Here is a 15,124-nt window from a genome sequence, read left to right on the forward strand (position 1 = left end):
TCACATGTGACGCCTGTATCATAGGCCCATAGTCCTTAATATCCTTCTATACAGGTACCACATGTGATACACACAAGATGCTATGTTTGCCCTCATTATGGGCCTACTGTAGGCTACATTGTCGTAATGTGAAGATACAAGATACAGCAGTGAATCGTTGTTAATTTAGTAGGCCTTCAGAAAGTTTTCTTCTGAAAACGTAATTTTTACTAATTCAATTTGGTCAACAGACATAATCAAATTCTTAAATACTGAATTGAAATCATTTAGGCTATTCAAAAATAACATCCCAATTGGGTTGCCTTATGTTAATGTTGAATTCATAGCCATTGAAAGTGAGTGTTACGGACAGGTCTGTAGACATAATGTCCCCGGCCCCAAACAAATTATTTAAGGGGAGGCTCCAACCTTGATAGATGATGAAGGGGGAGGGGGGGGGGGCGGTGTTGTGGATGATCGTATTTCGTATAAAATGTATGCCTAGATACTCCTAATATTAATCGTATAATCGTTTATGGTAGAACAATAAAAGTTGTTACTTTAGTTCTTATTATTTAAGTCGGACATTTCCTAATATGGAAAATGTTTTGGTATGTAACACTATGTTTATTTGAGTCCAGCCTTGTAGGAAGAGGAGGGGGATCGTAATTCGTATAAAATAGAGATAGGCCTATAATATTAATCGATATTTATGGCGGAACAATTGTTCATGCATTTTTACTTTTGTTCTCATTATATAAATCGGGCATTTCCAAATATGGTAAATGTTTTGGTATGTAACACTATGTTTGTTTGTGTGTAGTTTGTTTCCGCAATCACCACCAGACCTTAAAACACTTTCTAACACTTTTACTTCCACCAACTTAGTGAAAGACATCTCACCAATAATAAGCCTACCACATCCTAATTTGTCGAAAAACAACCCGACGGCGACAGGCCTTCGATATCAACAGTTTTAGGCAATTGCAGTGCAGCTAATCAACATTACGCATGTTCAGTGACAACAAATACATCGCGATTTTCTGTATACATTATGTTTAATTTATTTTAAATGTATGTTTTAGTTTTATGTGATAAATGTTATTTTTATATAAAAGTATAGCCTATATCCTTATTTGTCGGGATGACCCAAGAAAAAACTGCTCGTTTATTGGACAAGAGGCATACCGCACATTCTTGCTAATATAACCATGCTTCAGGCAGTGGTACAGGAACATCACACGACGCATGCGCACAGCAAAGTTGTACCACTTGTTGCATTGCACATCAAAAGTGTGTGTGCGAGTTGCGTTGAAGTCATACGCTGTCTGTCACGATAGCTTGCTGGACAACAAACCACTTCTGATTTCAACTTTTGAGACAGTTTTACCTTGATTATAAATAAGCCTAAACTGTTCCCGGATTATTTCTGGATATATTTGGTCAATATGCCTCGCTCTTTCTTAGTTCGTCGATTTAAAAATGCTTCTCCGTCATCTCCGAATGAATCTTGGTCGAATTGCTGTACTGCTGAGGCGTTAAACACCGAACCTGCCGGTAAGTTTTAAATATTTTATTTTAGAAAAGAAAGTAAGTAGAATTAGATATAATAAGTTCCTATTATAAGTAATTTAATTCTAAAGAATCCATTAAAAAAGGCATCAAATGATTTTATTTTTTGATTTAAGTAAGGGTATGGATATTTCCATATATAGACAAAAACAGTGACTTCATATTCAAGACAGTCCTTTTTAATAAATTAGGATAATAATTTAGTAGTACGATATAAAAGTAGTATTTAAGATTATTTAGCGGGAATTAAACAAAAGATTTAAATATTATTTTAATTCCTTTTGTTCGATGAACTTTTAAACTGACCACCCATAGATGTTCCCAAACTGACGACGACTCCATCCCTGTCGTCAGACGCCGGTCACATCTTTACGTACTATACCGCGTTCTACTTATATTATTCTTATTTTGACCTTATAAGGATAATTAATTTGGCTGTAAAAATCAAAATAAACTGTGCGTTCGGTTTTCTGATAAAATATTTTACTTTTAAAATCAAATCTATTGTATCGAACTTTCGGACGTAATTCCTTTGAGATAAGAAATTAAGTATTGCTGATTAAGTTTTGACTTAAGCATCTGGAACCAAAGTCTCAATAAACGCAACAAACGAAGCGTTTCGATGAAATCAACGCACCTTTGAAAACGAATACCACCTGATACCCATGAGAAACTTAGTCCTCACTTAAGTTCCCATGTGAAAAATTAAGAACTTTCTTACATATAAGTACATCTTGTAAAAGTGGATAATATGTTTTTCTTGGTTATTTATAAGTTTACTGTTCTTAAACACATTGAACTCACCGATCAATTTCCAGAATCTAATTGTATTCCTTTCCCCCTTCCCTATCAATTGTTTTACCAATTTGGAAACATCTGTTTATCAAATATATGGAATGCAAAATTCATTCAATTATCTTCGCCATTTAAAATAAATTTACAAGAAGAAAGACATTCTATTTACTATTACTATTTTCTATTATATGTGTTTTTTTATATTTGTTTACCCTGAATGACTGGATGTGAATATCTAAATCTGAGAAATCTTACAATTTTATTTTTTTTTGTCCCAAAGTCATTATTACTGGTGCATCGGAACTTGACCTTACCATCATTAAGATGATAATGTTTCCTATAATATTGTTTTCAACACCGTAGTAACCGCAGGTGCTGTCTCAAATTCGCACCTCATTTTTAACAAGTCGTTGTTAGAACACAACTTTTAGCACGATACTCAGTCCCTGAGCACATTTACTCAACACCAGCGAGCAGGCGTTAATTTAACCCGTGGGATATTGTCTTGGTCTGATAGCTTGAACAAAAAAAAGAATTTTACTAACTTCCAATTCTATGAGATAGTCCAATGGGTGATCTTATTTACCAATTTGCTTGTACCAAACCTGAATAAACAATGTTTAAATCTCCCTTGCGAAGATACAAATCGATTTATTATTACAATATATTACTCATTTTAGTAGTATTTATTTTAAGAATCACATACTGCGAAAAAGGCTTCGAATAAAATGTTTCCACGAAACAGCCTTGAAATATAGCACTCGATCTGGTATTTTCACTAACAATAAGGTTTATAGCGTGCGCGACGCATGGTGGGAAGGAGTTGGGAGCAAACGTCACAACGCGTACGTACGTGATTTCTTGTTTGTAAGTGCGCGTTTTCTCCCTAACTTTTCCCATCATGTATTGTGCAATTGACGTTCGTCGCGAAATAAAGCTATTTGCGATAAACCTATGTATATCGGGTAAACATTTTATTTTTAAAATTCATGAAACAAAGAATTTATTTTAAATTTTTAATGGATGTAGCTTTACTCTGAGTTTGAAATAAATTAAATTTGCTAACACTGAATCCCTGCAGTTGTTACATATTCATTTAATCGTTGACCTGTTTATGTCGAAATCTGACAAAATGTTTTTGATAAGTAATAAATATCAACATTTGAAGAATTAACAGCCTAACTAATGAATGAATACATTTTGAGAATTCATAATAAGTTTATTATCACACTGATTTTTCTTTGTTTCATTTTGTTTAATTTTGTAGGCCTGTCTGGTTTTTTAAGCTATACCGGTTGCACCCACAACCTCTCCGTGCACCGTGTATAGACGGACAAGGCAATTAATATTGGTACGAATAAATTTATATCGGCTAAAACGTGTGTCAACAATTGTTGTTTTTGCGCTATTTTGATTTTAAATCGGACCAAAATACTTGCTTGTTCTCGCGTGAACCATAACATCGTCGCCATTCACTGTCACGCTCCATAAGAGGTTAATAGCTTAGGACCTGTTGCTTTCCATTTTGGCCTTCATATCAATTTCAATATACTCATTTTAAAAGCAAAAAATGGATCATATCAAATTGAATTGCGTCGGCCGCCCGCGGAGTACCTAATTTAGAACACGGCGAAATTCAAATCTCACCAACAACACCATGAGGTGATAATTGAAAACACTTCGTACAAAGTCAAATTTCAAAATCATTAATAAAAAAAACCTCATTTTTAATGGAAAAAAGTGTATTTATATATCTTGGTTTAGACCTCTAGGCAAATGACTACTCTTTCTTTACTTTAGAATGAAGTTTGTTAAATGCGATTTTTTTTTTACCACCGGAAATTTGTTTTTAATTGCCATATTGATAACAATACAAGATGAACGAATCGCAACATGGTTGCAAATTTTGTTACTGTATTGCATAATTTCCGGTAGAGATTTTTTTTTGTTTTAACGAGTTTAAAATTAAGTATACATCCGGTGGGGACTGTATCCGTTATATCGTCGTCATTAAGAAAAAGTGATACATTAATGTTTGATTCTTCTCCTCGTCTGACGAGAACCACTGCTTCTTACAACTTTGCTTTCTCCTAATGGTGGCTATGGGTGCAACACAAAACGTACGCGCAAAAAGCAAGGGACTTGACCAATCACAAGCCTTGGATTATTCGAACCGTCTTGTCATTGCATTGGTCAATTGGTCTCGTCTTTGCGTTGCGTCCTAGAGTGCGCATCTTCTTATGAACTTTGTCAAAATGATATTCATGTTTGTTTCACAACTTATGCGGTTCCAATACAATTCGAATACTCTACAGGTGTCAGCCGGTCCCCTAGGTAGATTTAGCATTAAGAAACTAAACTCGCAGGGTCAATGTAAAGCTACAGTAAGCGGTACTTTTAGGTTCGACAGGTGTGACGATGGAGTCAGAATTCCGTTGTCATTATATCAATGTTTTAGTTTTTACCTTAAAAATATACGGCGAAAATGGTTACAATTAAATGATGATGTTCCTCGATGATCACCTTGTGTGTGGTGTGTATATGTTTTGGGTGTGACTTTAATAGGCCTACAAAAAAAACAGGCCGTTCATTAGGTAGCATGAGTTTGAGTAAATCCCTCCCTTGGATCTTTGGATATTAAGATTCCGATTTCAACGTCCTTGATCAAGAGCACCCTTTGTGGGTTACAAATGAAAGTTTGAAGTCTTTCACCTGTTGAGCATTCCTTCCCATGTTATCACATTTTTTCCCCAATTTTTGTTGTAAAAATAAGTTTGTTAGGTGGCAACCTGAGAAAATGATCATTCTAATTCAATGGCTAGTTTCCAAGACTTTATGATTGCAAACTCAAAGTATAAGTCCTATAGCTTCGATATTAATTTAAGCGTTGTTGTCTGACAAGCCCAGATTTGTAAAATATGTAAAACCACTTGCCGATAGTTGAGTTTTAACTCATTAAATTGAAACACTTGCGTTGGGAGTGACAGATTCGGATTCAAGTTCATCCGTATGTTCAATCTGTAATGGGAATTGGGACAGATTACCAAATATGGTCATTATCAGTTTCAAGTAATTTTCTTTTGTTACATTACTCCATCTAATTTTCCAACAAAGTTCATTAATTGTACTTAATTGGAAAACCTACACCCACTAGGGCACGGTAAGTAGCTCCAGGATCGACCCGTCTCAAATGGCAATATCCTTATTAAAGGCCAATTATTACGTCGGCTGAGTTGTCCAATTTGTTCGTATACCGGTAACAACTAATTAAACTGTATATACGTTTTAATAACGAAGTAATTTGTTTATTTCATTAGTAAAATGCAAACATTGCTATCATTCATAAAGGTATTTTAATTTAAAATTTAATTTAAATTGCTAAAACGTAGTATAAATAGGCCTATATAAAGAAAAAGTTGCTAAACATAAATATGTTTCTCATGATACTATTAAATTCAGATTGATAAGTCAGTTATTGTTACCAACATTTGTTTAATGAAAATACTCCCTGAATAGTTTTAGTTATAACTTTCAAAATATATTCTATATAGTCAAAACTGGATAAAATAATTAATCTTTTTAACGTAAGGAAAATCATCAAATATTCAATTATTTTAAATGTTTGATTTTTGGAAATTCGTATAATTTTTGAGCACACTGGATATTTACCGTAATATGGTAAATGGCCAAAGTATCTTATTAAGAATCCAACCATTAAGTTGCTTAAATGCTTTCTGAACTAAACATTTTAATTAATGTGCAGGCCATATCGATAGTTTAAGTCGAGAACTAAACTTTAGTCGGTGGTCGACTGTGTGAGTACATCCACAGCTGATAAGAGGATGCTTTCATAGGTTGCTACATCTAATGTCCATATATGGTAGTCACATGAACACAGGGCATTGACTCTGATATGTTGACATTATGTTTACGAGTAACGGGAGATGTGGGCATCATCTTTACAATTCTGAATATGTATTTTTGTTTTAACCTTCGGGCTGTTGACGTTTAAAAAAGATTATTACGATTGCACTACATAGGCGTAATAATTTATTTGTAAGCTATATTTGTTAAACTGTGGCACGCTTCGTGTGAAATTTAAAATATTTAACTCAAAATTATAAAGAAAATGAAAGGTGTTGTCTAGTATATAATACTTTTGTGCAGTTGACCTCGTCAGCGAATATGATAATTCCTAATTAACATCGCATAATATTAGATATTCCATTCGTATGTGACCTTGCCTTTGGATCGGACAGGTGACACTACCTCTCCTTAAAATTCAACATTCCAGAGTGTACATCCCAGTTGATATGTTGCCTAGTTCGCATAGCAGCAGGAGCCCCACTATAAAGATGCACAGCCAACTGCTCTATCAACCACTAACATTGTGACCTTATTTGGAAGTGATTCGCACGCGAGTAGATTGCTTGGCACGAGAGTGAAGTGGTATGGATAGATAACTGCTAGGCTAACAGGGTCGTACGTCGACGAATAATTAACAAACAATAGTTGGCCCATACCTTTACATTATATCATTTACGTTTACCTTTTTTTTATTTACGACTGTTTTACTAATGATTTATTTTTAGGATTATAAACAACTCTCAAACAAGAATTGTATAAAACACCATTTTTGGAAATGGAAACAATTTTGTTGTGTTTTTGCAGCTTATGATAACAAGTTTAGTTGATTGAAATGATGTTGTTGAAAAACATCATTGGTAATGACTTATTTAAAATGTTTCATTGAATTAAAAGGCTCTTTACTGTTATTGTAATAAAATGTAGAGATTTATTTACCTATTTTTATTATTTATTATTCAGATGTAGCATGGAGTTAATAATAATTTACTCCATGGATGTAGACATAGTTATACTAATAACTAAGCATTAAACATTATTTCTGTCTGATAATCGTCTTGGGGGTATCCACAATGTGTCCTATTTACTATTCGTCCAACAAGAACAACGGATCCCTCAACAGGTGCAGCGCCGCTGGTTATTTTGGCTTCATCAGTTCTTTTCTATCTTCTTATTTAACTGTCATTATCATCGAATCCCTGCAAACTAATTACCGCATCTGTTGTTAGTTCGGATCTCCCGTGAGCTTTCACTGTTGCAGATCAACATCTTTGGAGCGATCAGCCCTTAGTTTCCTCCATGGTTTCAGATAGAATAATAATTTGCAACCAGTGTTTGAGTCTCAAATGAATCAATCGTTGTAATGTTTCATCATTATATATTTTCTTGTTATTTATTGCAAATTTTAGTAAAAGTTGTCTAAACTTCAGTAACATTAAACTTCTTGACTCTTCATTGTATTGTATGTAAATCAAAATGTACACCAGCCAACCAAATTTAATTTGTACCTAAAATGAATATAATTAATAATATCGTATCGTATCTTAAGTGTTGTTTTATCCTCTCCTTTTAAGGAGACATTTTTCCATGAAACGAATGAGAAGAATTATATGCTGTAACACAGCCAACCACTATTCAGGAGAATAGTCCCAACTAAGGGGACACATTGGGTCCCGAAGTTGTCTCCTCGACTTAAGTTATGGTGGTGACAAACAATGTAGGAAGTCGATGTTTTAAATTGATTTGACAACCCAGAAAAAGTTGGCAACAGTGAATATAAATGTTTACATTATCTTCACCCTCCTCCTCCTATCACTGTGCTCAAAATGTGTTGTCCCAGTATATAGGAATTTCAGGTATTTTGAGTGTCGAAAGTTATGGTATACACACCGAAATATTTACAGAGAGTCGTGTGCGTGTGATTTATGAGAACTTGACAGGGGACACGCGCGCGTTCCTCATTCCCTCGACCTGTTTTATCGCCTGCCGACAAAAAACAGTGGTTATCGTTCAACTGTACACGCGAACACAGTCGGTAACGGGTTGGTGACGCGTTTCTAAACAGGAAGTATTTAAATTAAGTACGAACAACTAAATAAAACACTTCCGTTCGTTACGTTCCCCGTGGGGATAGAACCAAATGTTTAAGCACTATAACAAATCGTGTCCTTTAATTTGTCTGACTAGGTGATAATGATTCCGGAACTCTAAATACAACATGGCGCAAAGTACATAATTTGTTAATTTAAGTAATTATAAGTTTATTTTGTGTTTTCTATTGTGTTATCTTGCGTAGTTAAAAATTAAAATTTTAGATATATTTGAACTGTATCCGTTCAAATGTAAGTTTAAAAACTCTAAAAAATAGGCTATCAAATTAAAAGCACTTTAATAAAATATTTTATTTTTAACCAGACTGTTGCGGTCACACTTTATAGTTGTGATTCAATGTGAAAATAAGCAACATACTGAGTTCCCATGACAACAGATGACGAACATTTGTGGTTAAACTCAGGTGTATATACTTAAGTTTCATCATTAAGTGCGCGTGTCATTTTAAAATGTCCTGTTTTGTAATCGCACTTATTATTTATATCTTACAGGCTATCCATCTGAAGCTACGCAAACTGAGCCACCAGTGATTAACAAGAACATCGTCCAATCAACCATCCGGGTTCCTCATACCAAACAACGTCAACTTCAATTTCATGTCGTTGATCCGAACGAACTTGTTGAATCGAAGAACCCTCGCGGTAGAGGGCGCCCTCGTAGAACACCAAAAAAGTTTTTACCAGACGAACCTGATTCAACTTCTTCTCGCGCCAGAAAGAAACAAGTTGAAACGCAGAAAAACACACAACACTACCAACCGACATCAACATTTGAGATTCTTAACGGACAAAGTCTTAATCATTTTACAAAACAAACTGGAAATCAATTTCGACAACCATCTTCACCCCCTGCTGGCAGCCAGGCAAATGATGTCCCACTTGTACAATTCGGGTTATACGGTGCACGATTTGAAACAGCCGTTGTTTGTGATTTATCTCCAAACAAACCCACAGAAAATGCTGAAATACCGTTTATATTTCCAGATAATAGGACAGAAACAGACGGTCAAACGTCCGAGAAAACATTGACACAGTTACAAAACGTGATCACAACTCACGTGAAAGAACATCCGATCACAGACATTGTATTCAATGATCATCTAGGTCTTGAAACACTAAGTTCAGTAGCTTTAGCTACCAGTTTAACGGACTCCGCTCGAGATTCTAACCATCAAACGTCAGATTTGTACAAAAAGTCAACTGGAAGTAGTTCACACGAATGTCCAGAATGTGGTAAAAGATACAGTACTTCTAGCAATCTTGCAAGGCATCGTCAGACTCACCGTAGCCTGTCAGACCAAAAAGCTAAGAAGTGTCCACATTGTGATAAGGTCTATGTTTCGATGCCTGCACTTAGTATGCACATAAGGTATGTCATTTTGAAATACCATTTCTTAATTGTTTGAAGAAAAAGACAGATTACTATGATTTTTTACTATATAAAACAGAAATTCACTGTGTCTGTCTTCACTATATTTGACAAAAACAGTGATATGCCCAAATTATGGTAGTGATATGATGTCATCGTGTCCATATATGGACACATCACATAGTGTAGACATAGCTTTAGTTTGTTGACGATTTACAATTTCAGCAATATTGTTTGATTTTTTTCTTTCAGAACTCATAAATTGGGTTGCAAGTGTCAAATATGTGGCAAGTGTTTCAGCAGGCCGTGGTTGCTACAGGGTCACATACGAACACATACCGGGGAAAAACCATTTCACTGTCCTGAATGCGGCAAAGCTTTTGCTGACAAATCCAACCTTAGAGCTCATAAACAGGTAAGACTATGAAGTGTAATTTATTCTTGTCAAAGGGGGATAAATTCAACAAGAAATGGAAACATAGTTTCTTTCGATTACAGTTTTATCTTCTGTCTTTCGTGGGGGCAAGCCACTTTTATTTCATTTTGTACGATCTGTCAATTTTACACATAAAAACACAATTTAAGCAGGGAGGTATAAAAATAAGACCGTACAAATAAAGCAGATTCATAAATATAATATACTATTTTCTAGTTTTAATAATGTTTTTTTTTAAATCTTGTAGACGCATTCAAACGTGAAGCCGTATATCTGCAAAAAGTGCAATAAAGCATTTGCCCTCAAGAGCTACCTTTACAAACATGTTGAAACGGCGTGTATTCGAGATGTCGACGCGCGCTTGTACGAGAATGTTGCGATGGCAACAACGCAAGTCAGCTGATTGGATAAAAGTTTCAAGAACAAATTTGTAAAATTTCTACTGAATAAAATGAAAGTATTTATAAAAATTGGAAAATTTAAATGTCTTTCAGTGTCACTTGAAAGCAGTTCTAGTTTTATTATTCTGTAATTATGTATGATAAAGTTTGATACAAAATAATATTTTAAAAAACTATTGTACTTGTATGTGCCTTTCATATTAGAATATACAACATGTTTTATGTTATTAATTTGTCTTAGGCCTTTTAGTATTTGGGTTTGCTGTGATTTTTGTTTCATTGAAGGCAATTGGAGTAAATTTTTTTTTTCAATGACAAATATTGTTATTATTCACATACATCTGTATGATTGTTGCATGGTTTTAACGTTTTTATTTTATTTTATGTCAACAATTTTTAATCGAATTCAGCTTCGTTTTAATTTAAATATTTTAATATTTTTAAGATATGTGTGTATTATTACCTGTTGATTCGTTCATATCCGGTCGTCAGACCATGGACCTATATATTAGTTATTATTAATACAATTTATAGGTCCAATGGTCAGACTATTTATTGAAAGAATTGTTTTGGTTGCCGACGAATTAGTAGATCGGGTCAAGTATCTACAGGTGTATTAAATATAAAATCTTTAATTCATATTTTTAATTGATCGTACAATAACCACCGCTACCGCTTCAAAATAAATCTTAATGACTAAGAATGTACTTCCATGTTACGAAAATGAAAAGTCATTTTTACAAGGAGCATAATTTATGATGCCAATTTTAATACATTTGTTTTATTTATGCAGTTTTTTTATTTAATAAATTGTAATAATGTAATTTTGTGTAAACTAAAATAGATTATACACAAAGTACATATGACCACTGAATTTTGTATTTTATAATGATGATAATTATATTAAAAAGATAAATACTCTTATGTTTGATCAAAGTGTTTATATTATCTTTGGTGTTTTGTTAAACGTAGTAAATTAACTTTTACTAAAAAATAATTGAATTTCGATATAATTATAATTTAAATATATTTACACATAATAAAATATAATTTATATAATTGCAGCCCTACCTGATATTAAATAGCAGTCTCATCTATAGCAAATAATAAATAACATGTATGGGGGCCTACTCGTCTAAATCCCCCCCCCCCCCTCCCCAATTTATATTTCAGCTGCAATGAAAGCAAAACATACCACAGTACCGAAAATCTACAGTAACGAAAGCAACAAAGAAGTTTAAAATCCTCTCAGTTTACACACGGAGAAATAACTCATAACTTATTTCTCTATTAGTTTACTTAGGCCTAATGGTATTTCCTCTAAAACAAAAATTAAAAATGTCATCAAAGAAGTGAGTTGTAAAAAGCACAATAAGTTAAAATGTTTTCTTTCAAGGTAACTCGTTCGTTGTTTCTTTATCCATTCTAAAACCACGGTTTATAATTCCGCCATTTTGTTTATTCCCAGTTCTACTGAGCTCAGATACATTTGTATTGGTTTGTAATGTATTTTCATTGTTTTCAGATATTTCACTACATTCGGTTTGCGTTTGTTCGTCTTCATCAAGGCTGACTTGCAATAAGTTAAAATAGTTTAAACTTTCAACATCTTGATCACTTCTGTCGCTTGCCTCTGACAATATAATACTCGGCTTTACTAGCCTGGGATCTGAAATAAATATAATAAAATGTGTTCTAATTATGGATGTTTGTTATTTACCTGAATAATACAGGTATTAAACGACGAATATTTAAGAGAAAAGATTGTTCTGATTACATCAGTAATAATAGAGATATAGTTGAAAATGAAGTGTTTGTAACAACTTGGCCGAAGACGGTTAAGACAGGATCTTTAGACTAAGTATTTAGCCAAAAAAAGAAATAAATTGATCTAGTATACGAAATAGGAATCGTAATATTATACCGACAGAAAATCAATATCAACCGAAAAACCATCTTGGAATACTATTTGGTAAAAGTTTGACATCTTCAGTTTGACATCTTCATCATGTCTGCGCAACATCGAGTCGTTATCCATCAAATTTAGTAATTTATTTTTGTAGTATAGGCATATATTTGTTTGTTTGTTGTGTAAATACCTTTAAGGAAAGGGCTTCCTCCAGTATTGTAGCGTATCAACCTTGGTGGCGGATGCTTAGGTTCTCTTATTGTACTCCTCTTTTTCCATCTCTTTACTTGTTTAACTTCAGGTGTTTTTCGAGTTTCATTCCGAAGAGAAGAAATGAAGTACAGGAATGATGCGAAGAGAAGTGATAAACCTCCCATTACAACTGGTAGGCAGCACCCACATGGTAAGCTCATCCTGAAAGGAGGAAACAAAACGAAAAATGGTAAACAAAATCTTCAGAATGATTAAACACTTTTAACACGTTTTATGTAGCAAACTTTCCAGTCAACCGTGACAGTCAGTTTGGTTTTTTTTATAAATATTATTATCCTTGAAAAGATTTATTCGGTTGGTAATACAAATAAAATATAACAGTGAACAAAAATATATTTCTTTTTTATATATATTTGTTTTTTAAATTTTTTTACAACCTACGGTTCAGATATAATTAATTTTTATGTTATTATTATTATATTATATTTTTTAATCAGATAAAATGGAACTGTATTTAAATTAAGGTATGTATCACTTTGAAACATACGATGGTGGAAAATATCAATAGGTCTAATAGACGAATTTATAGTGTAAAAATAAGCGTTATTAAGTTGAATATCAAGAAACAAACTTACATAAAATAAAAGGCAGCTCGTTTACCGTAACCATTGAAACAAAATGTTCTACACATGAATGATACAAATGGTTCAACAAAATCCTGACCTCTGAAAGATTCAAGAAATGTTATTGGTCCACTGTTTTTTTATTGTTTTAATTATGCCAAATAAAATGAATTTCCATTTTACTTGGCATAATTAAAACAATAAAAAAACAAAGAAAAATACATCAAATTGCAAAAGGCAATGTTAAAATATTTATTTAAAAAAACAACATAATGTCTATGTGATTACATGCGTCACATTTCTATCACACTTATACTGTGATCAATTTTGGTAATAAACGATCACAACACAGATCGATTTGTGAACATCTAGGCCTAGGCCTCAAGTAATTTACCTTCTTCGCATACAAACACCGTCTTCTCGTTGTCCACGTGGGTACTCATAAGTAATGATAAAAAAACCTATAAATCTACGAAAATCTTAGTTAAAGAAGAATCGAACAAACTGTTTGTATGATTGGTGAAATCATGGAGGTGAAAAATGTGTACAGTAAAGGATACATTGCATAGCCAGCAAATGGCCATCCAGAAAAATTGAAAAGTCCAACAATTCCCCCAATCAGAATAACTGAAAAATAAAAGTTTTTGAACATTGAGAAAATAAACGAAACGACCGGAACCGCACTACTGCCGAACAGACATGGACGTGTGCGTTCAAAATGTCGGACGGCTCGTTACAACGCGTCACATTATGTGTGTGTTGACGGTTGATCAAACACATTCCACATTTTGTTTTATTTTTATTAGTTAAAGTATAGTAAAAAGTATAAGTAAAAATACGTACCTACGCCACTGATCAGCGCATGCTCATTTGCCCACATTGCAATCTCGGTTCTTCTGTACTCAGGCTTGTTCCCATCCTTTTTAAATGTCATTTTTTTGTCACATTAATTCCTAAAAATATTATAAGCGTCAATATCAATATGACAGGACTGACAAGCTGTTGCCGTATTAGCACTGACTATAATCGTGTCCACTTGTTAACCAGAATAGTACATTGCATATCCTGCATAAATATTTTCCTCAATATATCTTTGTTTTTGTATTATTTAAATCCTGTATAATTATTAATAATACAATTGTTGAACGGATAGAGGTGCAGTGTCTACGTGACCAGTGCGTGTCCAAATATACTGGCGAAATACAACCCGTGTACAACTGTTCAGATAAAAAAAAATCCCTTTTTCCGGGTCATTGAGTCTATTGATGTTATTAAACTGTTTCTTTGAATATTGATAATAATTATTATCTACAAAACAATGCATCTTTACAATTTTTTTTTCATTTTAGGCCTAGTTAAGATCAAGGTTTTGGCAGACTGCTTGGACACAATTGAGTAATCTAGGTTTTGTGCAAGTATAGTATAGCTTACGTCATAGAGCAGAACTAAGAACTGAATTAGGAAGGGTATCGAAAATATTAAGCTGCTTTGAACTTTACAAAACACGTAACCTCATTTGTAAATGAAAGTTCGCGAAAAAAAAAGTTTAAATTTTTCGGTAAACATAATACCTGTATGACATATAAATATGGAAAAGTACCACCAACCACAACATTTTGCTTTTCAAATATTATTATAGTGCACAAAAAAAAAATGTTTGACCATCATCGTCCAGCGACGTTATTGTTTACATTTTATTTCATACGCATCCGACAACGAGCATCTCACCAATTACAGGATGGATAAACTATTTTATACTTTATCCTGCTTTTAAACCAGGGAGATGTTATAAACTAAGTCTTCTTTGTGGCTTAGGGAGTGGAGTTGAGAGAGTCGTGAGTTACAACCCTGG

General features: G+C 33.5%; 1 protein-coding gene across 1 annotated transcript; it reads left to right on the plus strand.

Moving 5' to 3' along the window:
• Positions 1 to 1,390: 1,390 nt before the first annotated feature.
• LOC144849982 (uncharacterized) lies at positions 1,391 to 11,451 on the plus strand. The gene is made up of 4 exons (XM_078707127.1): positions 1,391 to 1,536; positions 8,814 to 9,690; positions 9,943 to 10,105; positions 10,374 to 11,451. Exons 1-4 carry the CDS (start codon positions 1,428 to 1,430, stop codon positions 10,527 to 10,529), a joined length of 1,305 nt encoding a protein of 434 aa, XP_078563253.1. The 5' UTR covers positions 1,391 to 1,427; the 3' UTR covers positions 10,530 to 11,451.
• Positions 11,452 to 15,124: the final 3,673 nt, after the last annotated feature.

Source organism: Antedon bifida, chromosome 8 (assembly GCF_963402885.1).
Source record: "Antedon bifida chromosome 8, ecAntBifi1.1, whole genome shotgun sequence".
Lineage (NCBI taxonomy): Eukaryota > Metazoa > Echinodermata > Crinoidea > Comatulida > Antedonidae > Antedon > Antedon bifida.